At 50.4% G+C, this 25,174-nt stretch overlaps 10 protein-coding genes across 10 annotated transcripts; 4 read left to right on the forward strand and 6 right to left on the reverse strand.

The window, feature by feature from the left end:
- Window positions 1–119: 119 nt before the first annotated feature.
- On the forward strand, window positions 120–959 carry HO133_001631 (uncharacterized protein; the record flags this gene model as incomplete). The annotated part of the gene is made up of 3 exons (XM_037292559.1): window positions 120–354; window positions 409–618; window positions 685–959. 3 exons carry the CDS (start codon window positions 120–122, stop codon window positions 957–959), a joined length of 720 nt encoding a protein of 239 aa, XP_037151098.1.
- Window positions 960–1,009: 50 nt separating this feature from the next.
- On the reverse strand, window positions 1,010–2,417 carry HO133_001632 (uncharacterized protein; the record flags this gene model as incomplete). Its single annotated transcript, XM_037292560.1, has 3 exons — window positions 1,010–1,919; window positions 1,969–2,092; window positions 2,153–2,417. 3 exons carry the CDS (start codon window positions 2,415–2,417, stop codon window positions 1,010–1,012), a joined length of 1,299 nt encoding a protein of 432 aa, XP_037151099.1.
- Window positions 2,418–3,153: 736 nt separating this feature from the next.
- Window positions 3,154–7,159, forward strand: HO133_001633 (uncharacterized protein; the record flags this gene model as incomplete). Its single annotated transcript, XM_037292561.1, has 8 exons — window positions 3,154–3,329; window positions 3,472–3,696; window positions 4,018–4,798; window positions 4,953–5,000; window positions 5,047–5,406; window positions 5,463–5,616; window positions 5,668–6,347; window positions 6,422–7,159. 8 exons carry the CDS (start codon window positions 3,154–3,156, stop codon window positions 7,157–7,159), a joined length of 3,162 nt encoding a protein of 1,053 aa, XP_037151100.1.
- Window positions 7,160–7,597: 438 nt separating this feature from the next.
- HO133_001634 (uncharacterized protein) lies at window positions 7,598–8,688 on the reverse strand (the record flags this gene model as incomplete). The annotated part of the gene is made up of 2 exons (XM_037292562.1): window positions 7,598–8,440; window positions 8,662–8,688. 2 exons carry the CDS (start codon window positions 8,686–8,688, stop codon window positions 7,598–7,600), a joined length of 870 nt encoding a protein of 289 aa, XP_037151101.1.
- A 289-nt stretch (window positions 8,689–8,977) lies between these two features.
- On the reverse strand, window positions 8,978–11,863 carry HO133_001635 (uncharacterized protein; the record flags this gene model as incomplete). Its single annotated transcript, XM_037292563.1, has 4 exons — window positions 8,978–10,673; window positions 10,777–10,843; window positions 10,905–11,464; window positions 11,511–11,863. 4 exons carry the CDS (start codon window positions 11,861–11,863, stop codon window positions 8,978–8,980), a joined length of 2,676 nt encoding a protein of 891 aa, XP_037151102.1.
- A 331-nt stretch (window positions 11,864–12,194) lies between these two features.
- HO133_001636 (uncharacterized protein) lies at window positions 12,195–12,881 on the reverse strand (the record flags this gene model as incomplete). Its single annotated transcript, XM_037292564.1, has 2 exons — window positions 12,195–12,818; window positions 12,861–12,881. 2 exons carry the CDS (start codon window positions 12,879–12,881, stop codon window positions 12,195–12,197), a joined length of 645 nt encoding a protein of 214 aa, XP_037151103.1.
- Window positions 12,882–14,691: 1,810 nt separating this feature from the next.
- HO133_001637 (uncharacterized protein) lies at window positions 14,692–16,199 on the reverse strand (the record flags this gene model as incomplete). The annotated part of the gene is made up of 6 exons (XM_037292565.1): window positions 14,692–15,351; window positions 15,416–15,646; window positions 15,736–15,849; window positions 15,912–16,015; window positions 16,075–16,120; window positions 16,179–16,199. 6 exons carry the CDS (start codon window positions 16,197–16,199, stop codon window positions 14,692–14,694), a joined length of 1,176 nt encoding a protein of 391 aa, XP_037151104.1.
- A 562-nt stretch (window positions 16,200–16,761) lies between these two features.
- HO133_001638 (uncharacterized protein) lies at window positions 16,762–18,232 on the forward strand (the record flags this gene model as incomplete). Its single annotated transcript, XM_037292566.1, has 3 exons — window positions 16,762–16,825; window positions 17,004–17,504; window positions 17,664–18,232. 3 exons carry the CDS (start codon window positions 16,762–16,764, stop codon window positions 18,230–18,232), a joined length of 1,134 nt encoding a protein of 377 aa, XP_037151105.1.
- Window positions 18,233–18,779: 547 nt separating this feature from the next.
- Window positions 18,780–21,626, reverse strand: HO133_001639 (uncharacterized protein; the record flags this gene model as incomplete). The annotated part of the gene is made up of 1 exon (XM_037292567.1): window positions 18,780–21,626. The coding sequence occupies one exon, from the start codon at window positions 21,624–21,626 to the stop codon at window positions 18,780–18,782; it is 2,847 nt and encodes a 948-aa protein (XP_037151106.1).
- An 849-nt stretch (window positions 21,627–22,475) lies between these two features.
- On the forward strand, window positions 22,476–24,886 carry HO133_001640 (uncharacterized protein; the record flags this gene model as incomplete). Its single annotated transcript, XM_037292568.1, has 3 exons — window positions 22,476–23,885; window positions 23,935–24,520; window positions 24,663–24,886. 3 exons carry the CDS (start codon window positions 22,476–22,478, stop codon window positions 24,884–24,886), a joined length of 2,220 nt encoding a protein of 739 aa, XP_037151107.1.
- Between the last annotated feature and the right edge of the window lie 288 nt (window positions 24,887–25,174).

The following is a 25,174-nucleotide window of genomic DNA, read 5'->3' on the forward strand; positions in this document are numbered from 1 at the left end:
GCACTGTTTCTGGAGCAATGTTGTTATAGCTCCAGCCTTTTTGCTTTTCAACCCTCACCAGCTTGGACGTTCCTCATAATCGTTCCTGGTAAAGTTGCTAGCAGTTTCGCATTTCAACCATGCTCAACTTATCACTACATGGGCCCGTCAGCCTCCCACTCCAGGTTGGTCCATCGCCCGTCATTCCTACAGCCCCAGACTATGGCATATGCGATCGACGGTATGGAGATCACTTGACACCTCTGCTCTGCGGTTGGGCAGCAGAAACACTGATTAAAGGCGATTCGCTTGTCCCGTATACTGTACGTGGTGGTGTCCCAGGCCCTCAAACTCTGCCATACACTGCCATATTTGGTGAGTAGCCGCTGTCTTCGAAACCTCTTCACCTTTCTTACAGCTGCTGGGCAGGGAACTGCAAGATATGGATCGAAATAGCAGGTCCGGCAACCCCACAAATCTATGAAGCTGTTCCGAATGAGATCCGAGAAATGGCAGGATGGGTCATAGAACAGTGTGTCGGCGGCAATGGAAGGGGCCATGGTGGCTTCGCGACAAAGGATATCAGCGAACTTACTGCCTATGTCACGGAGCCAGATGCAAATATCGGCGGAATGTATCGTAAGTAAGCTTTGCAAAGAGCTTTGCATTCAGAGTTCCAGGCTGAATTCGGCCGCAATACCACAGCAATCTCGAGTGCATTTCTAACCGTTACGGTGACGGGCGCTTGGGATCAGTCAATTATGCCGCCTTCCCCAGGCAACTATGACCCATCGATCGCACAGCATCTTGCAGATGTCGAAATCGACGCGTGGCATAAAGCAGCTCCTGGTAGTCCACTGCGTCAGGACTTTGCATCTCGCCAGCAATTCTTCACGAGGCAATCCATGCGTATGCAAACAGGTGGAAGCAGTATCACTTGGTGGGATTCGAATCCGCGGATAGCAACCTCGGAGAAGTAACGTAGTCGAGGATTTCAAAAAGAATCAAGCCCCAAGTTCTTCATGGTCTGTCATTTGGGCCCTTGTGCTTTTGTCTTCCGATACTTTGTCCTAAATACTTCCATAGACTTCATGTCACATTCTTCAGTATCGTATGGGTTGAGGATGTACCACTCCTTGCCCCTGCACTTTTTAGGATAAGCGTTGAGATTGCCCCCACTGAAGTCGTGAGTGGTCAAGTCTCGAAAAAGCATTATGTCATACTCCTTAGGGATGAAATTGACGGGGTCAACGAAGACACTGAGAGTGACTTTCTTGTCGGTGCTGGCATCAACGATACGAACATCACGCTTGAGGGGCGCTGTTGTGGGCTTTACTGTGGAATTGCTCACGTACTCAATCATAGCAAGGATGTTGACTTGTTTGTTGCGTGTGGCGTTGGTTCCTGTCACAGATGCTAAGGTTGACAGCTGCAAAGGCGACGGAACTTGTTCGGGTGAGGCCCGAATTTGGGCAGATTGAGGTCGTGTTATCGGGATGTTGGGCGTAGAAGCACTGCTGCAGTGGTCGTCAGTAGACCTTGGTTGGGCGTTATCGTGTTCTTTTTCTCTCGTCATCTTAGCTAATGGAGTCTCGCGAAGCCTCTGGGCTTTGCTAGCCAGTGAAATTAGGTCTGGATCGAGATCCGGCGGAGCCATTCCTCTCTTCCTCTTCGTTAGCTCCGCCATTGCTGACTTCGCAAAGAACAAGTCTTTACTGCTGGCGATATCCTCATGGGTCTCGGTAGGACTAGCCCTAGGTAGTGAACGCTCTGTCCTGATTATGTCGACTTCGTTGCTTTGATCTTCGTCTTTGGCAGATACTTGGTCCTGTGGACCTGAATCACCTTCCTCAGCACTTGCAGAAACACTCTTTGGGTCGGTACTACGATTGTAACGCTGCTCTTCGCCGATTGAGTAGAAGTCAGATATGGCGAGATAGCTAGCCCGAGTCAGAAGCAGCGATCCCGGATTTCCCGCAGACAGCTTACAAGACGTCTCCTTCCCCACCCAACCGTTTCCCCCTCGCTAGATTATACTCCTTGAGAACGACATACGAGCCTTCCCGCACATTGAACGTGGTGAGCCACTTGTGTAAGCGGCGCTTTACAACAGCTGATAGATTAGAAATATCAGAACAGTCCTCATTAGGGTAGAGATGGTGAGTATACAAACCTTGTATAGTCTTTTCCCTATCTGTCAGATGCATACGATACGCCTCCAGGCCGGATGACTCGGTAGCAGAAGGGACTTTTACGGTCGAGATCTTGTCCACTAGAAGCTTAATGTTGGGAAAACAAACTTGGGTGCGGACAAGCTCTTTGATGATGGGCTTTATGTAAGATGCTGAGTCCTCATCATGAGAAGCTCGAGCTGGGCCCCGGGCTACGTAAGGTGTTTCATTCCCAAGACCGTTTGCGTTGTGGTCTTTGATATCCATGACGCGTCCATGTACATAAAAAAGTAGATTCCAACTGATCTCGACCTTGGGCAATACATATCTGGCAACATTGCTCTTCCTCACCTGATATAACTGGTGGCGGAGATTACTGAAAAATCGTGAAATGCTTGTCCAACACAAATTGACATCTCGGCCTATCCCCGGCTAAAATTTGACGGAATCAATGCCTATGTCCATGCCTACAATGAAGAGGTCTTGACGGGCACCTCTCTATTTACCCCGCTGTTGCCCCTTTATATGCAGCAAAAGATTCCTTTAAGCTCAGGATTGAAACATTCCCATAAAAGTCTCGAGGATATCATTTATGATCTTGCACAATTTCACATCTACAGCATCTCCTTTGCACCGTTGAGGAGACGTGGGTCTTGTAGGGACGGTGTTTGCCTGACGTCTGATCCCGAACTTCGACTTGCTGTTCATGTATCTCTCGCTGTTTAGCTCGATTTCATCCTTCTTGCCCGCGTGTCCATTTCTCATCTTCATCTTCCTCGCCCTCGAACAATGTCTCCCCACCCACGCTACCCTCTCCCTCCCTACTATCCAAAAGTTCCAGCGTTGCTGCACTAACAGCTTTATCGGTGTCGGTCCTCGCCATCCTGCGCTCCAACCACTTCCACATCCTATCAACCCTCTCAATCTTCCTCAAGCGCCCAACCTTCTCCCTCAACCCCTCCACGACGTCCCTCCATTCCCCACCCCTCAGCCTATTAACGACATGCGGTCCGTATATGCGGATGCCCACAAATATGCTAATGATAACGAGAATGAAGCCAACCAGAGCAAGGATGATGGCGAGACCGAAGATGATTTCCTTAAGAATCAGCCATACTTTGGCGGGAAACTGGTGAAACATTTCGCCCAAGGAGGGATAATGGCGGGGAAGGAGGGCGTGTAGGGAGGTCGGCGCCATTCTGAAAGATCTTGTTATGTCAAGAATGGTGGATTTCTTGTCGAGGTAATCACTATCAGAGATGGTAGGCGGCTTGTCGTCGGACGGGTAGATGCTTGATGTACAAGTGGAAGGTTCTTATAGAAAGAGCGCTGGATCAGCGCGACTGCTATTTCTCTTCTCTGATGTAGAACTGAATCCTACTGACACAGCCGCGAGGGGCAGCAGCCTCACTGGGAGACTTGTTGAAGCCGCAAGACGAGGCGCGGAGGCGGAGGCTGAGGCTGAGGCTGAGGCTGAGGCTGAGGCTGAGGCTGAGGCTGAGGCTGAGGCTGAGGAATTTACGGGGAATTTACACTTTAGTGCTAGGTCAGATTGGTCTAGCAGCATCAAAGTCTTGGCGTAGTGAGAACTTGACTGAGTAATCGGTGTCTTGCATTTTCGGAGATAGACAGGATGCTTCCAGGTGCCACACGTAGTCGAAAATAGCCAGTCTTGATGTTTGATTTTCATGTTGTCCTTTCTCATGCACTCATCTTATCCCTCGTTTTCTCATAATCACATTTCTATCAAAAGAGTGCAGGCGTCATTGTGCAGCTGGGGCTGACCAATGATCTCCACCCGCCGGGCGCCTACTTCATGCGTCGGGGGCGGCCATTAAATGTCTCCAAGAGGTCGTACTCGTCGCAGAAGTGCAAAAGACCAGTCTTACCAGCGTTATCTTCTTACCAGCAGAGTCTCGAAGAGTCAACATTGGGATGACGAGTTCGACGAAGATATCAATCCCGACTCCGACGCAGCCTTTCTCCGCAGGCACCGGTCAATCGACCGAGACAATTCCGACACTGGACAGCAAGTAGCCAAGCCGGGGCTCCTCCAGCGGGTCTTTACTTTAATGTCTCAATTGCCTCTTCTGAGAGGTTTCTCGTCAACAAAGGATGCAGCATCCTACGGTGCCCTACCTAACCAAGGTTCGAGATCCCAGTCCGCAGACTGGGACTTGGCAGACGATCTACCACTTGCTGCTACCAGTGAAGACGAAGATGAAGGCGACCAAGTCGTTAGTATCGATGATGATGAGGATGTCTTGGATCCACCGGACAACTCACCCTATCCACAAGTGCGTGCCTCAGTAGCCGCGAGCGATGATATCTCTGCTTCGATCAACACCCCCCGAATGTGGATCTTGTCTTTTTTATGTGCTCTGCTGGGATCTGCAACGAATCTTTTCTTCTCTCTTCGTTATCCTAGCGTCGCAATCACCCCAGTGATTGCGCTGGTCGTTGTGCATCCGTTGGGACGAGCTTGGGATCGGCTGCTTAAATCACCGGACGATCCTGTGGAGACTTTTGAGTATGGTAATCGAGTCCGCGCAGTCAAAGTACGGGATCCCGTACTTTATCGCTCGAGAATGTTGCGCCTGAGACGTTGGCTGGCCCAGGGCCGTTGGAATGGCAAAGAGCACGCTTGTGTAAGTAGATCTTAGGGGTATGCCTCCCTACTGTTGCCAGAATTGGGGCCGGAAATTGTATTTGGAGAGCAGCATAGCTCTTTTGTTGGTCAGGTCTATTTCATGACTAGATTCTTGCCTTGAAGAAGCTACGCTGACTCGGAAAACTGTGTAGGTATATATCAGCAGTAATGTAGCATTCGGGTTTGCTTTCGCCACTGATGTATGTGCTGTCTGACTTGCTACTTTATAATCTGATAAGTTTCGAGGTCATCGTCGAGCAATCTAAATTCTATCACCAAGATCCAAGCATAGTGTACCAGCTTCTCCTCACCATTTCAACCCAAATTCTGGGCTACTCTTTCGCGGGGCTTACACGTCGCTATCTTGTTCGACCGCCTTCTATGATTTGGCCAGGTACTTTAATGTCTACTGCAATGTTCACTACCATGCATAGCTCGGAAAACAAAATTGCTAATGGCTGGATGATCTCGCGCTGGAAATTCTTCCTTCTTGTCTGGTCTGGAGCTTTCGCTTGGTACTTTCTGCCCGGTCTGTTGATGCCTGCCCTGAGCTACTTTAGCGTTGTTACGTGGTTTGCTCCTAAGAATGTTGTCGTTGCAAACCTGGTGAGCTGCTCTCGGAATTGAAAACAGACATTGTCGCTGTCACTGACAGCAGCCAGTTTGGCGTCTCCTCTGGATTGGGGCTCTTCCCAGTGACATTTGACTGGGCTCAGATAGCCTACATTGGATCTCCTCTGTTGACTCCTTGGTGGGCGGCGGCTAATGTAGTGGGAGGACTTGTGATTGTAATGTGGATCATGGCTCCTATTCTTTGTGAGAAGACTCTGTTAGATATTATGGGACACAATTACTAAGGAATGTTAGACTACAGAAACGCGCTTTTCTCTTCTTTCATGCCCATCATCTCATCTGCAGTGTTCGACGACACCGGCAAGCCGTATGATGTCAGCAGAATCCTCACGAAGGACTACCACTTCGATCACGAGGCCTACACTAAATACAGCAAGGTCTACCTGCCCATCACCTATGTCTTGTCTTATGGCGTTCAGTTTGCAGGTCTCTCGGCTTTAGTCACACATACCATCTGCTGGCATGGCCCAGACATATGGCAGCAGTCCAAGAAGTCGTTTTCCGGAGACGTCCGGGAAAGCAAAGATCATTACCAGCCGGTGGCGTCCGGCGTGAGAAGTGCAAAGTCAACAACAAGCACCCACAGTGGCCGCTCGACAACAGAGCCAGACTCCAGTGCTGCTAGTATAGGCAGCGAAGACGTCCATTGTCGTCTGATGCAACGCTACGAAGACGCTCCGATCAGTTGGTATCTTGCCACGTTTGTAGGAATGCTTGCTATTGGTATGTTTGTCGTCGAGTACTACCCTGTCTACCTCCCATGGTATGGTCTACTGCTCGCCGTTTCCATTACCGCCCTCCTCTTCATACCGGTCGGCATCGTCATGGCTATCACGAATCAGCACAGCAGTCTCTATCTAATCTGCCAGATCATCTGCGGATTCGTCTTTCCAGGGAGGCCTGTTGCTAATATGGTAAGTCCCAATCACCTATGCTCCCAAAGTAGTTGAGCACGTCACTGACCATAAATGACCGTCACTTTTTACAGGTCTTTGTCACCTACTGCTACATTTCCTCCGCCCAAGGCATCAAATTTTCCTCCGATCTCAAATTAGGCCATTACATGAAGATCCCGCCCAAGCTCCTCTTCAAAATCCAATTAGCCGCCACCCTTGTCTCCAGCGTTGTCCAAATCGGCGTTCTAAATTGGATGTTCACCTACATTCCAAACATCTGCACTCCTGAAGCAATCAACGGCTTTACATGCCCCATAGCCCGCGTGCACTTCAACGGTTCCATCCTCTGGGGCGTAGTAGGTCCGCAACGCTTTTTCGGCCAAGGCGCTCTCTACAGACCACTGATCTGGGCATTCCTAATCGGCTTTATCGCCCCAATCCTCATCTGGCTAATCGGCCGCCGCAGCATAGCCAGCAGCTCATGGCGCAAAATCAACCTCCCCGTCCTCTTCGGCAGTCTAAGCTGGATACCGCCCGCCACGGGTCTCAACTTCTCAGTCTGGGCCCTCGTCTGCTTCCTCTTCAACTCGCACCTGCGCCGGCGCGCTCCGGCTTGGTGGGGGAAATACACAATGACGCTTTCCGCGGCGCTGGATTCGGGGTTAGCGTTCGGGGTCTTGGTGGTGTTCTTTTGCTTTTTGTATCCGGGGTGGGGGTGGCTGGGGAAGTTGGAGTGGTGGGGGACGAGCGTTTACAAAGACGGGTGTGACTGGAAGGGATGTCCATATAAGACGTTGGCGCCTGGGGAGCATTTTGGATTAGGAATTTAGGCTCTGTCATCTGGCAGGAGACCAGCACAACGCCAGGTCTCCGTTGATCCTCCCACTCATCCTTTAATTGGGCCATCGTAGCCATGAGAAGCAACACTGTTGTTGTTATATTGCGGACTTGGGGAATCAGGGTCTGGGATTCGACCTCAACGTAAGATACCTTCGAGCTCCCGGTCGAGCTGCTAAGCCCACTGCTTTGGTTTCTGTACGTGTTGGCTGCGATGCGAATGCAGCGCAGATCCAACCACCTGGCGATAATCTTACCGTTCGCCTTTTCCGCCAGAGCAGTAAGCCTTTCATTACTGAACGTCACCCTTTCCAAGCCTTTCTCTTACTTTGAACCGAAATCTACTCACAGCACCCAGACAACTTCACACGATATTGTAATCCAGTCAACTAGAGTGCAAAACGTCTAAACATCTATCAAGTGCATAGCCATCAGTGAGTGGCATTGACGCTGGCGGACTCGGTCACAAAATACTCGCCCTTCCCACCGTCTGTGGAGGCTCCTGGCTCGTTGACAGGGATCTCAATCATCGCCTCTTCAAATGCAGGACCATCATGAGCAGCGTCCATTGCGACCTTGTCCTTCAGCTCATCCATTGGCTCCTTACGTGCATTCGAATCCGCTTCGCTTCCGCCAACCGCCGCCTCTTTGGTTGCCTTTCCCCACGAACAGGGAAGGAGCCAAGGGGCCGAAGATCCACTCGTCGTTGCCTCTTTGGCTTCTTCCCCGGTCGTGGTTCCGTTGGCGGTGGAGTCTGGCACGGATCCGTCGACAAGATGGTCGTTCGTCGGCTCTCCGACATCGGTATCAGCTTCCGTTCTATCGGCTGGCATGGCGTTGGGGGCCTTTTCGGCTTCCGTTGCTTCACTTTGAGGGAGTAGGAAGTTTCCAAAGTAATGTTTCAACCGCGCCGTCTCGTCCGGGAAAGCACTTATTCCCACCCAGAGATCGGGCCGGACTACCACCACGGCACCCTTGGCGTGGTCGATACCCCAGGTGTAGTGAGCGTCCTCGTCTAGTAATCGATCGTCGTAGACGATGGTGGCTACGTCGCCGAGGGTACGAAGCTCTGTATCGGTCGTTCGCTCCGCGATCTCAAACGGGAGGCACATCGTGACGAAGACGATGTTGAAAAGTTCACTTCCGCCATATCCGTTGCAGAAGCCTTTCGACAAGCTCGCGGAGAAATGCTTGAGCCCCTCCCTGACCGGTCCTCGAACGTCGACAGATTTATGCTTGCCTTCATCAACATGTCCTACACCATGATGACAACTCTGTTGGTAACCGTTCCTACTTTGGAGGACGTCTGCATTGAGTGTCTCGGGGACATTGCACGTTACCGCTGGCCCATCTCCCACAGTGACGACCGGGAAAGAAGGCAGTGGTGCGGGATCGCTCGCTACTGATATCAGAAAAAATCAACGGGTAGTCCCCATACAGGACGATTATATCATCATCTCGCTCTGCTTGCAACGAGTGCACTCGAACAGCTTACACTACTCGCGAAGTCCTTGACATGCATATCTGCACACCAACAGTCTCAAAGCTCCGTCATAAGTATCTTCAAGGCTATGCTCGACAGGGCCAACTCGATACCGCAGCAGGCGCAGTCTTTCGATGACCTTTCCACTCGCCCTCCGTCTTCCTCTTGCAACTCGAGTTTCTGCTTTCCTCAAGAACGCTCCTTTGGTCCTGCTCGCCCCCGCTCGACTCCTCACCTTGCGACTTGTACTTGCTATTCCTAGTCCCTCGCTCTCATATCTCGATCTATGCTGCTGTAGTCTATGAAAATATACCTAACTAAAAGCCTCTCATCTTATCCTTCTGGCCATTTCGCCTGAGTCGCTCTGATTGATAGACTCCAGATACTCGATTACCCTAGCAAGCTCCAGATTCTCTTCGATGAACGACGTGGACATAACGCTGTGGGTACGTCGTCGGAATGCCAATGTCTCCCGAGCAGCGTGCAAAGGTGTTTTATCCTCACCGTCACGCACATCGACGTTCGCATCACATTCCTCTACCAATACCTTTACTAGCTGAATCTTCCCGTCCATTGCAGCAAGGTGAAGAACCGTTCTCTTACTATTTCCAGCCTGGACGTCGATATTGCAAGGCTTGTGTATGTCAAGAAGGCGGATAACCTCGTTCTCTTCAAGCCAATATAGAGCCTGCATCAAAGCTGTTTCGAAATCGCTCCAAGACTTGCACGACTGCGACCAGAGGCAAAGAGACGCAGCCTCATTGCTGCTTTGGTCGCAACCATTCGGCCTCGGATTATCATTTTCGAACCTTAGGAAGCCTCCCTTTACATCGAAATCATATGATGACTGAGGGTGGGCCCAATCTACTTCGAATTTAATCGCCCAGATGAATGGAGTTTGAGATTTGTATTCTTCTTCGAGGAGTTCGAATACACGAGCAACTCCACCAGGGCGTTGAAGTATAGCTTGAAGCATAAGGTTCAAGAGACTTCCATTGTTGGCCTCGCATGCTAGATGCAATGCGTTGGCGCCATTGAGATTTTTGCAAGCCGCATGCCGTACCAGAGACTCTGCCAGGTCTTCCTCAATACTTCGCCCTAGAGGAGCCTTTGCCGCCTTCTCGAGTTGCACATCCCAAACGCTGTCGGTCTTAAGCTTCAAAAAGACGAGAGCATGTGAGATCAGGATAACACGCTCCCCGGCGTAATCTCCGAGAATCTCCTCGAGGTATCTGTAGCCGGGTTCCCACGGGTGCAACGGGTCTTTGAACCAAATTTGCCACCATAGAGCAAATGCGGTTTTGGGGTGCAGCAACAGTTCTCTCAAGACTCTAGTCCACAACGGATCAGAGATCACGTGCTTGTCAGCAGCAAGTTCACAGTGGCGCCATCCATGCCTGCCCAAATAGCCCAGACTACTCTTTGCGTTCGAGATTTTCATCATCACCCGTGTTGAATCAATCTTTTTTTGGGAATCCGGTTTAAACTCTCGTTTTGGTAGCATCCACTCAGAAGGATCCAAATCCGCTTCTTTCCAGACCTGATGGTCGGAGTCTTTCATTACCGCGATGAAAGTGTTGGCGACTGCAAGATGACTGCTTTTCATCGAAGTCTCCTCAGCGCTGGTTCCCTCGAGACCGATCCCCGGGTCCAAAATCACTCTGACAACAAAGTTTCTTGCAGAATCGTGAGTCCAACTAAGATGGCCAGAAACGTCCTTTGAAAGGAAGTTTGAGCAGACCTTGTCGATATCCTCGATAGTAATCTCTCCTCGATATGACGGTTCGTTTTCTTCGATACCGATGCGCGATGCATGGGCAACAGTACTCAGTTTTAGAGGTTCGAAAGCGCAAAGAACGAAGCGGAACAGGCGTTTTCGGATTTCGTCAAACCTTGTCAAGCTTCCAGAGTCCCAAAGTTTCTGATAACCGGCCTGCAACTGTCCGTTCGCTTCACTCTTCTTAGTGGAAGTCTCCTGCAAATCTTTGAGGAGTTCCTGAGCATTGTCTTTGAGAACAACAGTCCTAGTACTATTCTGGAGAGGGAGCGTGATATCCAACCAGATTTGGACCCAGACATACCTGGAAGTTGTCAGTGCAATGCTTCAACTTGAATCGCATAACCTACATTCCCTTAGCACGATCGATTAACGACTGCTCAAGCGTGACTAGCAGATCTTTGTGGTCGGAATTTACTGCAGTTCAACCAACTTAGCCGCGCGCTGTTGACATATACTCATAGTGGCATTCACTTACGGAAAATGCTTCTGCTGTCCTTCAGCTTATCCTCCCGAAACTTGATTTCAGTCCGTACGAAGTCCTCTAGCGCATTCCCTGGTGCATTTGCAACCACTTCCATCTTTTCAAGATGCATTTCCTTGAACTGCTCACTTCCGGATAATTGCTCGTGCGAGGAGAAAAGAACCCAAACTTGAGGATTCTTGCTGACAATCTCACTTATGAAAGCACATAGACGCTCCGCGTCCTGAAATGGATCACATTCGTTAAGAGCGTCGATAAGCAGCACGATGTTGTACGACTTCGAGCGCTCGTTCAAAAGATCACGCACAAGGTCTTCATACTCCTTGATATAGATTGTAGCCGTGAGCCCTGACGTATGCTTGTTATAGAAATCCTGAGCTTTTCGCGCGATAGTGAAGTCCGGTAAGAGCGACAATTTTCGACCGATCGACCGAATGACCGTCTCATAGTTTGCGCGCTTTGAGGTGTCGCAGAAATAAGATATGACTTGCAGAACGTCATCACGTGGGAGATAGCCATCAGCCAATTTCTGCAGTTCAGAGACAACGCGATGACTATATGCTGTTTAGTAGACCCCTTGAAGTTAGAAGCCCAACTTACACTATTGTGGTCTTACCCACACCATAGGATCCACTAACCCACAACACACGTTTAGACACGACATCTGAGGTCGTGCTCACAGGAGGCTCAGGAGGGTACAAGTTTTGTGACCAAGCTTTAAAGATCTGATTGTCGAGAATCCACGATGCAGAGTCTTTTTGTCGCCCTTCTGACGTTGCTCGGTCGTTCAGCGCTCGTAGTGATTGTTCGGGGTCATCACCTTTCTTGATCCAGTCGAGAACTTTAGCAATATGCTCCTGACGAGACAGTGCCTCTTCCATTACTTTCCTCCTGGCAGTCCATTTTGCGCGGTGATCTTTCAGTTTCTCTACTTGCTCTTGCCATTCCACCATTTTGGCTGAGAGCTTATTGCCTGTCATCAGGCTGTAAGCATAAGGTCACGTATGCAGTTATGTCATGCTCACCAACTGTTTTTAACCATGACGCATCGCAAGCGATCAGTAGATTACACAGGAGCTGCAATGCGCATTCATAGAGGTCGGGCAGTAGTTTCTCTACTTCTTGAACATCTTTTTCGACTGCAGGAATATTTTTGACAAAGTTCGTTTCGAAGGAGATCCATTCATTGATAGCAGTGGCGCATTCGTACAGCATGTTTCGTATTTTTCGTTTATCTTCGATTGACAATCTGCCAAGCAGGACCTTATTCGAGTTAGTTAGCTCTTAGGCAGGTGGTAGACCACTGACATCGATAACGAAAAAGGTGGCCGCAACCACAATGGGAGCTGTCTGATGATGATCCACACCTGCGATGGTCATCGCGACCTGCCTGACCGTGCTGACACTTGGGCCGGCGGCTTTCGCTCTCAGCCACAGACTCCTATAATCTGGTTTGCTTTCGCTCAGCTCTAACAGTCTGCTAGCCTTGTCGTTCTTGGAAATGTAGGCATTCTTGTATACTTTGTCGAGGACCTGGTACTTTTCTGGGTCATCTTTCTGCAATGTCTCCAGAGCTTCCTGCCAAATCGCGGCGTGCGCATTATCACTGTTGATAATTTTTGTATCTATCCGGGGCTGTACAGGTGCTTCAGCCGTAGCGGCGGGGTTTGCTGTTATCGGTGTCTCCTGTGCAGCAGAGGCTGTAGGTTGTTGTGTCTCGACAGCACTCTTTACTCTCTGTACCCGCTTCTTGACGAAATCACGGGGTCGCTTCATTTCGAACAGAGAAAATTCCAAAACGAGGTAATTGGAAAGCGAGAGAAAAAGGGGTTTTCGTGGTGATGCTTCCTTGATGTCGACGAGAGGGGGCGGGGATTTAAAGCGCTGAGAGGTTTTGCTTAGATCAGGCTGAAGGAAGATTGCTGGTGGAGGGTACCAAATTTAGAGCACCCGATTTAGAGCGTGCTGCATGTCTGCAGGTCTGGCGCTTCCCTTGATCGAATTTTATCGTCTGATTCCGCCAAGACGTCTCGTTCCTCAGCCGAGGAACGAGGCTGAGTGTGGGGCACGATTGTGAGTATCATGCGGTTTCTACATCACTGTTCCAATAATCTTCTCGTCCTGGTAATCCGCTAGTAGATGACAGAACCTACCTATAGTCTAGACACTTACAGCTGGCGTTGATCCTGGGGCAGATGTACACCCTCTGGTCAACGGTTTCTCGAAACCAGACTTCTGCGAATGTAAGACGTGTAACGTCGGTCGCTGTACTCGTATGTGGGGTTCGTGGCTATTCAACGCTTAGGGCCCGTTTAGATCTATCTTACCATTCCAGCTGTCCGAACTTTCACTATCTCCACGGAGTTGATGCGACTCGAAAGGATTATCCGAGTTCATGGACTTGCACCCGAAAGTCCCGGCAAGCGCCGCAGAAGCCCTGCGAGTAACCCTACTCAAGCCGGTTTTTAATGTTTGGCCACCTTACTACTTTGAGAGGCGTTCCCAAAGTAGTAAGGTGGCCAAACATTAAAAACCGGCTTGAGTACATAATGGAAGAATTCTAGAGTGGTCCAGGCGGGGCGTCAAGACTTTCCGTGCACTTTATTTGAAAAGGTAATTATCCGAGGGTGGTTTGCAGAAGTCCTTGGACATGCCGAGATTATTCCGGTAGCTTACCTCCTTTTTCTACCCATTCTTTCCTTCCACATCCACACCACTCCACATAAAGACTGTCACATGCAGAAGCGTGTAGAACAGTGTAAGGAACGTGATGGATTAAGCACTGAATTCTAGTGGTAACGTCCATGATCGGATAACGAGAATGACTGGGCTTCGAGAATCTTAGTAAGCACATACAAAATCTAGTAGTCTAACCGCATGTAGCATAGATTTGTCAGCAAGGGTCTTTCTGCAAAACAACAAAGTTCGTATTCGGGCGACGTTCTCTGTATAAAGCGATTTGTTCTCCGAGGGGCTCAATTGACTCAATTGACTACCATATGGGCCTATTTGAAGGCCACTACATAGACAAATACATCATTGTTTCACTACATTACACATGGTTTATGGACTGAAATAGCGGAGAAAGGTGGCTAGCAGCAGCTTTATTATGGAGAACACTAGTGGTAGCCCTACCAAATTTGACCAATTATCTCTATGCGCTAATGTTAGTATGCCAAGATTCTCGAAGCCCAGTCATTCTCGTTATCCGATCATGGACGTTATATAGAAAAGAAGTAGACTTCTCTATCAAATAGTAGGAATCTTTAGTGGGGGAACCGGAATAATCTCGGCATGTCCAAGGACTGCTGCAAACCACCCTCGATCGCTACCGTATGCAAAGCAAGTATCAGCTCATGCAAACTAACCAGTGAGACGCCGATTATTTCTAGAATGAATGCTCAATGAATGCTCGACAGCCTATGGTGCTTATCTTTCACCCCCTTCACTCTCGGCTCACCTTGCTCACTCTTTCGATTTTACCCGCTCACCCTCAACTCACCCTTTCGGGGTGATTTTCCAGAGCGGCGAGAGGCACTTGATTCGATCAGGGCGTGTCGACAGCGAGGAAATGTGTTTCCCACCCACAAATCTCCCATGTAGCACATGCAGTAATAGTTCACAGTGCATTACTGGAGACGGCTAGCTTTAAACAATCTCCCGCCAATCTCTCGCATACAAATCTCACGCTTCTCCTTAGTTGGCGCCTGGAGTCACTAGGTAGGAGTACGAAACACAGATCGTTAGCATCATGGCATAGGTCCACCATCATTCATCTCATCTAGAATATAGGCACAATCTCATCATCCTCATCGTCCTCCTCACCATCCATCACCTGCGTCACCATCCTCCCCACTCCACCACCCATATCCTCAGACCTCGCATCGCCCACTCTTCCCACGTTCCCATCTCTCTTCCCATCCACAACCTCATGACTCCCCCCAGCGGCCTCATCACCCATCAGCACATCCACTAACCTCTCACATCCCCTCCTGACTCCTTCATCCTCGACTTCTAGATGTAGCTCCCTGATCACTGGATATGTGCCTGACTCTTTGACTAGCCGTGCACCCTCAACCCCACCCCTCGTACTGAGTAGAAACAGCGTCTCCAGATGGATTTTCAAAATCTTCACATCCTTCTCCCGCACATGCTCATCCCCCAAATACTGACACACCTCGGGCAGACTGTCCATCTCCACTTCACTTAAGGCCTCTTGATCCGATGAGCAGAGTGGTAGTAAGATCGGTGGCAGCACGGATGCTGCAGGTTGAAGGAGGTATGGTATATCGGTATGTAGGAGTGCAGTATTTTTGAGGAGAGAGGCGGTGCCGAGGCGACGGATGGGGGAGGGGGATGTGGTGTGGGGAAGGAACGTCGTCAGAGGGTCGAGGGTGGTGTGGGAGGGTGGGGTCGTGAGGTAAGCTACGAATGCTGGATCCTGTCTGCTTGTCAGTGTGTAATACTGTATCAATGGAAAGGGAGAAGCGAAGGGTTAGAGATACCTTGGCCAAATCCCCAAAAAACCACGCCAAATAATCAAATCTCGCCTCCGGGTTATACCCGCCTTCGGCACCCTTATTGAACAGCTCAAGCAGCTGCGTAACAGCCAGCTTTGATGGAGAGAGTGCGGGCACCGTTGTTCGAGTGAGTGTGACGAGGCGGGTTATAGAAGGGGACTTCGAGAGGTTCGCTAGCAGCATGGAGATTGGATCGGCGTTTGGTTCTTTGGAGTTCTGTGATGGACATTGGTCAGTTTGTGCTAAAACGTAGAAAGGATGAAAGGACGAGTGGTTGAAGGGTTGGATGGGGCCAACTGACATACTGTTACTCGTACAAGCAGCGTCTCGAGGAAGGCATCATCCTCAGCTAGAAGCCCAAGCACGTCTGGATCCTTGGAGATGTTGATGAGGATCGTGAGGGCATTCTTTGCTATAGCCTTTACGCTCTCAGTTAGTGCCTGCTCGTCTTCCAAAGATTCAGAGAATGAGCGTGGCTCACAGCGTAGTCCTTGACCAACAGCTTCAGATCTTTCACCGGTATGAGCTTGGCGGTTTTAAAAATCGCTGGCTGGATTTTGGAGTATGGGAGGAGATTCTCCGCCGCTGGAAAGTCGTGAGCGCCATTGTTCGAAGGTAGAGAGGTCGTGTGGAGGAGGCCGTACCGGTCTGCCGTATCTGGGTATTGCCATGATGAAGGAACTCAACGAGCTGTGAGCATCAATTAGATTACTAGCCCTTATTAATACGTAGAACTATAATACAGTACCTCCTCGAGTTCTGTGGGCATAGCAAGTCAAATTGCCCCGCGGCACCAATGCACAGTTGACAGCAAGATCATTCCCGATCTCCTTGAAATCATCAACTATTTGCTAAGCAAATTTAGGGTCATTGGCGCTTTCTTACTCGTAGTCTCGTAGAGTACGGCACAACGCGGGTGATAGCAGGACAAAAGTATACTCGTAGTATCCAGAAGTGAGTAACCTCGCTTAATAGCGCCGGGAGAGTTGACCAATCAAACTACTTAGCTCACCGCGAAAATCGTAATTTGATTGATCAACTTCCCCGGCGCTATTAAGCGAGGTTACTCACTTCTGATACTACGAGTATAGCCGCTCCCCGCTTATGAAACTCAGAAACCCCCTAAGTACATTAGAACACCTGCTATTACTCTACAAGGAACTGTAGGAAAGTCATGTAACTTTCGCTACAGGTTATATACCTAGAATTGAGACCCAGTCGCAACTACCAGCCATTATCTCGTGTACAAGTAGCAGCCCTCCGCTTTAATCACCGCTTTTACCCTCCTTTGCATGACATCTCCCCAACCCTCCAATATATCCACACCCTTCATGGCCTCACTACATTTCTACGTAACTAAGACAAGGAAGATCTCTGCCTCAAGCTCTAGTGCCAGTAAGTGATGGTCCAATTCGAGAAATAATTTAGTGAGTAGGGGGCAGCTTCTATGTCCGCCTACGTGGCTTGGTCGTTATTGGTGAACGCAGTTTGCTTTAGGGATACATGCCAACCACTGCGCTATCAACCCTAGACTAGGTGTACCAGTCATCTTTAGTTCGTTGGAACACTCTAGGCATTACTGCAAAATCGCCAAACTTTCAACCTTCTGGCAATATTTCAGAGCAGGAATTCTCAAGTCATGTATATCGGGGAGGGATCAAGCGACTTTTTGGGGGTCCAGTCGAGGTTCTAAGAGATCAGATAGATCATTACTCAGCTATCACCACAGATGCAGTCTGTGAGATGCCCTTGCTAGAAGCGGCACGAAGTGGACATGGAAAGATGGTGAAGCTGTTGATTGATCATGGAGCGAACATCGAAGCCAGAGATCACGAACCGGAGACGCCCCTCCGTTTAGTTGCAGTTTACGGCCACGGAGCTATTGTGAAACACTTTGTTGACAGAAGCACTGGTCTCGACTGCCTAGATAACAATGGGAGAACGCCCCTCTCCATCGCGGCGGCTTACGGTCGTCGAGCTATTGTGACCCAACATATTGACAGAAGCGCTGGACTCGACTGCTTAGATAAGGATGGGGGGACGCCTCTCTCCAACGCTGCTGATGCCGAGTCAAGTTGAAGGCTCGAATCGGATCATCCATTTCCGCATGCACACACAGTCAGCGTGTTACGTAATGCACGCGCCAATCCTAATATCCTGGACCTGCGAGTCTGATCGCCGCTGACATATGCCAACGAGCCCAACATCCGTTCTTCCTTGCTTGGAACTGCAGCGAGATTGGCAAAGTTCTGGATAGAGCGCGGTGTGATCGCAGTTCTGTTGCGGGAGAACGGGGCTGATGAAATGTTGAGCCCCCAAAGGGATGTTCTCCGAGATGAAGCGAGATGTCTGGCTGTACTAGTTGACGCAGAAGCACAAGGAAATTCCGAGGGCCAACTTTCGAGAGCCCGGGATGGACATCAGAGCAATCTGGTCACTCCGGCTGAGGGCGCTCAGACTCTTGTTGTCGAGACAGAGGTGGGCCAGCCAATTGATAGCGATACCGAAGATTCTATGGATGGGGAAGCACCAAGCCGCTCCGACCATCAAGATCCAGAAGACGAAGCAGCTATCTCAGTGCAACCGAGGCTTCCTCCTGCTGGAACTTCAGAGCTCGCCGTCATTCTGGCATTGAGTATGGTGAATGCAGACCATGGGGGCGTCCAGGGAGACACGAGCCATATTTTGAGAGACGGGGTTGAAAAAACAAAAGCATTCCCAAAGAAGTACCTCTCGGATGCCATATTCCAGCCTCGGAAGGCAAACCATGGTCATCATCAAACGCCCTCGGGACCGAAGTGACTCACCAGAGCGAAAGCTAACAGATCTCGAGAACGAAACATCCGATCCAGAATAAGAGCTCCTTTTTCACTCTGCCCGCAGCAAACCCTCTTCGTGCCTTCTCGGAGGTACCGATGGCACATTCTTGCGTGTACAATCGCAATGTTCCAACAACGACGATTCACCCCACACTTTCCCACGGCAGAACAAAGGGGGGTGGTTTGAGGGCATAAATTCCCACACCAGATGCACACACGCTTGAGCATGAATACTTCGATCACAGCCTTGACTCGATTTCTTCTACATCTGGAGTAAACACTGCCGGACAAAATGCGGGGTAGCCGAACTGGCCCTGGATTGGCCACGCTCTCGCTGATTCAGGGTGAGTGGGCGGCACATTTCTGTTGCCTTGTCTCGTCGAGGGGAAAAGCGACTATGGGAGAAGTAGATCGATCATGGTGACGGCATTTGCATATTCCGTGGGCAACAATCCATACGATTGGAATAGAGTAAAGTCATTAGCTGCGTAAATGCACTATCATTATAGATATAAAACATGATTCCTGTGCTACGCTGTAGTCAAACGATGAAAACCAGACTCTCCATCTCCACCATCCTTTTGCTCCGTATCCTTGGCCATGGTATTGACCGTGGTAGGACGCCCATCTTTGAGCTCAAAGACAGGCCCGGTACCCTTTTTGGCCCCATTCTGACCAGGTGGCACATTTTTCCTAGGCCGCGGACCGAAGGGTCGATATTGGAGATTGTCCTTTTCCTCTGCTTCGGCAAAGAGGTCTTTAGGGCCCTTACCAGGAAAGATGCCCGCGTTTTGTATCAATGTGTGGGCTCTCCGGAACTCGTCCCGTATGGCAACGATTCCATTGTGTACTACTGTCCGTGCAATGTTGTGGTCAATCTCGAATGGATCCTCAATAGCGAACAAATACCGCTGGCGAATTTCCTTTGTTTGGGGACCCGGCCCACTCAAGTCAACAGTTTCTGTTTTAGCGCCCGTCCATCCTTTCGCTTGTTTGGGTATGATGCCGCCAATTGTGCGCAAAGACAGGGTATCTTGAGTCCAAGCGAAGCCACCAGAAGGGGATCCATACCCTTGCTGAGCGAAGTAGTGGAAGAAACCCTGCAGTAGTAAACCAAGAGGTTCCTGATTGAACGTTAGTTGCCCTCGATGAGCGAGATCAAGAATCTTCTCTTCGTTTCTGAAGAATTGAATATTGTATCCCTCCAGCAAGACTTCTTTGGCAGACATCTCATCCTGCAGCATCAGCGGCGAAGTTTGGAGGTTAGGTGCAACGGGCGGGTTGGCGACATTGACAAGATAATGCAGTACCATGAGCACATAGCCGTAAGATGAAAGTGTCCCATGATATGGAGTATTGATCTTGCGCTTCTTGGACCACCCTTTGACGAAAAGGACCATTTGGCGGACCCTTGGATCGCAAGACGCATAGCACTTCAACAGATGAGAGTTGTGTAGGGCTAGATAGTTCGAGAAGTTGATATCGCATTGGATGCCTACCCCATCCTTTGGGAAATCGAGTGGGTGGGCTGCCGGAGGTGGGCGATATCTTCCAAGAACGTTCGGCAGGTCTTGAAGCGCAGCACGGGCCTTCTCGAGCTGCCCGTCGTCCTCGGATTTGGGATCACGCCCGTCAGAGGGTTGGATGTGGAGCTCATTGCGTTGGGCGTGCTTGGGTTTTGGGACACCGTGCCTCTCGAACGCCGAAAGGAAATGTTTGATGACCTGTCTCTCTGTTATTTCATACCATCCATCCTGCATCGCGAGTTTGTATAGGCGAGCTCGCTCCAAATCAGATTTGTGAGCCAGGCTGGGGTCGTCACGCTCCCGGTCATCCATGGGTTTCTTGGATTTCCCGCCGTCATCTACTTGAGGCGGGGTTCCACTCTTTGCTCGAGTGGTGTCCGATGGGGATGATCCCGAAAATTTGGGGCCTTCAGATGTATCGTGACCTTGATTATCTTCAAATTTAGCGACGTTCAGGCCTTCAACATCAACAACTGCTTGGTTGGCCGCCACGTTTGGTCGATCCTGAGGAAGATTTGTGCTGGGCTTCTCCAGACGCTTCTCTTTTCGTTTGGGCGTTTTTCCAACTTTGGCCTCTGGGGGTGGTACATCCCTCTCTTTCTCGTACTTTATGCGCTCCGCCTGAAGTAAAGTCGCTAGTTCAGGCGCTGGCTTCTCACAAAACCTGATAATTGGGACTCTTGTCCTCGTGAGGAGTCTCGCACCGTAGCCTACATCAAGCAATGTCTTCTCAATCAATCTCGGAAGATCTGAATCCGGCGAAGATGTCTCGGGTTTTGACATAGGGGAGACAAGTACCAGATCCATGTCAGACGATTTCGTAGCGAACGTTGTACTGAGGCTCCCAAAGCATCTCAACTCCACACTATCAGACACAAACGGTGCACTTCTGTCTCGGTGTGTCTCATACTCCGACACCGCTTTTCGGCACACCTGTTCCAAAGATTCCCGTAATACTTGCTTCTCTAGGTATTCCTCCTGACTGATTTCCACCTTAAGTATCTCAACGTGTGCCAGGGTTTCAAGATAACGGACCTGTGTATCTGGACTTGCTCGGGAGGGCTGACTCTGGGAACGGCTGGCTTGTTGTGGTTGCAAGCTATAGGGACCCGGGTTATACAGCTGTCTATTTGTTGGCGGTGGCCGATTGTAGGGTTGGTTTCCTACCGAGAAAGCCTGGTTTTGCGGGATAGTTCCTGTATGATAAGCAGAGACGGGGCGCTGTGCTGGGAAATTGTGGCTTCCTTGATTCTGGTTGTCGTTGCCCGTCTGGCCTGGTTGGCGGGCGGGGGCCCGCAAATGCGGAAGTTGGTAATGTACATTTGCACCTTGACTTGGTGGGAAATCTTGGGAAGGATCCGGCGCTCTAGACATTCGATTGGGAGGTTGTCCATTGGTTGGAGCATTAAAAGGGACGTTAACGTTCGACTGTACCGTTTGTTGGCGTCTTTGGGCTTGATTTGGCCTCCTGGAAGCGCGTTGTTGGGGGCCATAGCTTCCATTGTGGACGGTCTCTGAGGGCAAGGGCCCATTTGGAACGCCATTGCTAAGGATCATACCGCGAAGGTGTCCCTCGAGATCATTTTCAGTGGCCATCGGTTGTGGCGCAATAGAAGGATAGCGGGCATGGGCTTGTCTCGCTGGAAGGTTGACTTGAGGCGTCGCTGGTAGGCTGGGAAAATAGTTGTTCAGAGACATCGCATCTGGTTCGGCAGAGGCCGCATAATAGCCATTGGGAGGGGCGGCAGCCCACTGCGCAGGCATGGCCGGCAAGTTGATACAGGGCCTGCTTCCATATCGGCTGGGTGTAGACCCATCGTAGTTTGCTCTGTTTCGTTCGAAGCCTGCCATGATTGCTGCTTTCTTGGCAAGGCACCAGATATCTATGGTTGTTCGCCGACCTGTTTGCTTGGCGTGTTGTAACTAGGAAGGTGATTCACAATTGGTGACAATAGTGTTCAAGTGTTGGTGAGACCCGGCCGTGGATACATATATCATTGGTAGTGAAGGCTGGCCCGCTAGTCAAACAGAATGAATAGAAGAAGAATAGGAGTCACTTTTGCCGGTGCGTATCTTGGCAAGAGAGGTGTACTGATTCATACATTTTGCTATACGACGATTTGCAGACTCAAGTGGCGGCTTCCATGCTGATTTTATGCCATAGTGTTGTTTGTGATGCATACATCCGCTCTCGCTAGCTGGCGTGGGGGAGATGAGTGTTCATCATCATCAGGCATGTTCTTCATCTCTTATTCCTCTTTTGTAACCAATAGCAGTGAAATTGGCCGTTCCTGTCCGCACACTTCAAGACTCTATACATATTAAACGGTTTCAAGGAGTAATCGGAGTATGCATTTCCAAAACTAGGAAGAGCCGCGCGGATCGAAGCTAAGCGCTACCTGGTAGTAGGGCTGATCCACTCCATGTGGGTCGTGGGAGCAAGGGAAATCCGAAGGAATCAATGGACAAAGACAACCCAACATCATCTACATTCACAACCTGCAACTGCAAGTGCTCTCTTTGGCATTTTCTTTATTGTGAGACCCTTTGACGAAGCCATGCTCTAGGTGATCAGCTACTGCGCTCCAGTCGCACCAACCTCTCTCACTTTAAACACCCCCCCGTTTTATCTCACCATCATCGTCCTACAAGCTTTTAACACCTCTCAAACTTCTCACACCTCTTTTGACCACATTCACCATGAGTGCCTCACCAGCCGAGCGTACGCCTGGACGTACACCAGGGCAAACACCTAACGGTGTGCTGGGGCCGATAAAACGTAGGCCGCAGGCAGACCCCATGGTGCGACCTAAGGCCAGACAGAAGCCGCGTCCACAGCAGTCTGCCAACTCATACCCTCCTTCCAATTTGCAAGCAAACGGTATTAGAGCCCCCGGTCCTGGACAGACACAAGCGATGGCCCAGCATCCTGGACGGCCAATCCCGGCACTCTCCCGTCCGCCGCCTGCGCCTATGAACTACTCAGAAAATGCCAACAGCGGTTTCTCATCTGCCCCAAGCGGAGAATACCACGACTTTCCTTTAGTCATGACAAAGCGAGCTCTGATGGAAGGCTTTAGGAACCATGTCGCACGGTTGTCTAGCAAGAGGGATGTTGATCCTCGAAACACCAATGAGTTTGAACGTCCTGTCAGACTGCATCGGAGGGATCCCCGAGCACCCCCAGCGGGCGGAGGGGGTGTCAAGGGCGAGGATCAGGCAGTCGGCGGCACGGAAGGCGTGGATGACAAGGAAAAAGAGAGACAAGACATCTTGAGGGCTGAGAGAGAAGCCCAGCGAGCGGCAGATATGGCTCTAGTGGCGCCGGCTGTCAATACGGGGGGTGGAAAGAAGCTCAGCAATTTCCAGAAAAAGACAGAGCAGGTCTACCGAAATGACAAGACAGAGGCACAGAAGAAGCAGTCGCAGTTGCGTTACGAAGAAGCTCTACCATGGCATCTGGAGGATTTTGACAACAAGAGCACATGGGTGGGAAGTTACGAAGCCGCCTTGTCTGACACCTACGCCATGATGCACAAGGGGCCTGATGGTATTTTTCGAGTGGCGCCTCTGCAAAAATGGTACAAATTCACCCAGAAAAATCAATTCAAGACGTTGACAATAGATGAGGCGGAAACCCGCTTTAACAAGAAAGTCAAGGAGCCGCGGTGGTTTATGGACTCGGAGCAGGCAAGACTACAGAGGCAGACTGAGCTAGAAAACAAGAAAGCCGGCAGCAAACTGTTTTTGGGCAAACGGGAGAAGGGCGGTGGAGGCAGCGGATCAGCCGTCCCCAAAGTCAAGCAGGAGAACGCCGACGCCGACGACCTCGACTTCATAGAAGATCGGTTCGCAGACGACGAGGAGCACATGGTTTTTGAAGAGGACGACGACACGAAGGAAGCCGAAGAAAGGATCAAACGAGATCAACTGCAGGCGAATGTCTTTGACCTGAAGGAGGAGAAAGAGTACGAAAAGCAGGAGCTATTGGAGAAAAAGGAAAAGGAAGCTCAGAAGAAGCTTGGGAAAAGTGTCAAGAAGGCTCTCAAGAGGCGTGAAAAGAACTATGTCTACGATTCTGATTCATCGGGCAACCCTTATACATCTCAGGTATACTTCATGCTGACAATTCTAGCTCCTTTGCTGACAACTTTTCCAGAGTGAGTCCGACGACACAGAAACTGAGCGCCGGAAGGAAGAGGAGCTTAAGAAAGAAGAAGAGCGCAAGAAAGCCGAAAACAGAAACACTCCAGATAGGGACAAGAAAAAATCCAAGTCTTCTGGCGCCTCTGGTACCAACACTCCATCCGGCCGCCCCTCGAAGCACGCCGACCCTCTCAAACACTCAACCTCGGCCAACAATCTCAAGAAGCGAGCCGGATCGCCCCTCAATTCAGAAGCAAGCGGCAACGAGTCCACCCGCAAGAAGCAAAAGAAGAAGCACCCTCTTACCACCGCCCAACTCTCGGCATCCTCAACCCTTCAAGCACCCTCCCGCCCAGGATCCCCACCCATACTCACCGGCAAGGACCCCAAAATCCCCGCCAAACGCCGTCACGGATCAGGTAGCGACACGGAAGGTAACGCTGGGTCTGGCGGCGACATGAGCGATGGCACCCGCAAGAAAAAACTCAAGTTGACTATGTCGAGCAAGAACGTGTCACCGCAGGGAAGCAGAGCTGGAAGTCCAGATCTAATCAATGGTGCAAAGCCCGCTCAAGGCACAAGTCGTGCTGGAAGTCCTGGTATATCCCTCCCTCCCTTTTCTTTAAGCGCGATATCCCATGCGCTACCCTGGTGGCCCCATGGAGTGACCACTATCTCCCTCTCCATTCCTCTTCGAGAGCCCAAAGATTAAAATCCCGTTACTTACAACTCCCCTCACAGGTCCCTCACCTCCACCACCTGCCGAAACGCAAATGGCCCCCTTCCCAACCGGCGAAGAAGTCCGTTCCAAGATCCCGCCCACGGGCATCACAGTCGGCGAACTGCTCGCCTGTTTCAAAGGAGCTGTCGCGACGGCGGAGCAGAAAACACGGTTCACGGCGTTGATGAGACAGTATTCGAGATTCGATAAAACGACTAGGAAATTGATGCCTGTGGATCCGTGAGGCGAGGTTCTCAAGTGCCGTAAGTGCGTCCATGTAAGCGGAGCGGAGGAGATCGGAGGAGAATGCATGGTGCGCATTCATGTGCTTGGTCTTACTGGAGGAATTGAATGATGCTAGCGAGGAGACTAGGAGCGGTATCCCTTACGCGTTGGCCACAGATTGAGGGCCTTAGCCTTTTGGCAGTATCTCATACAGCGAGATATGATGGACTCGACATGAGCTGCTTATGCATGTATTTAAAAGTATTATGCATATATCTCAAATGGAATGCATTACGCCAAGGTACCA

The sequence above is a fragment of the Letharia lupina genome (assembly GCF_014066315.1).
Source record: "Letharia lupina isolate WasteWater1 chromosome Unknown contig_13, whole genome shotgun sequence".
Taxonomy (NCBI): Eukaryota; Fungi; Ascomycota; class Lecanoromycetes; order Lecanorales; family Parmeliaceae; genus Letharia; species Letharia lupina.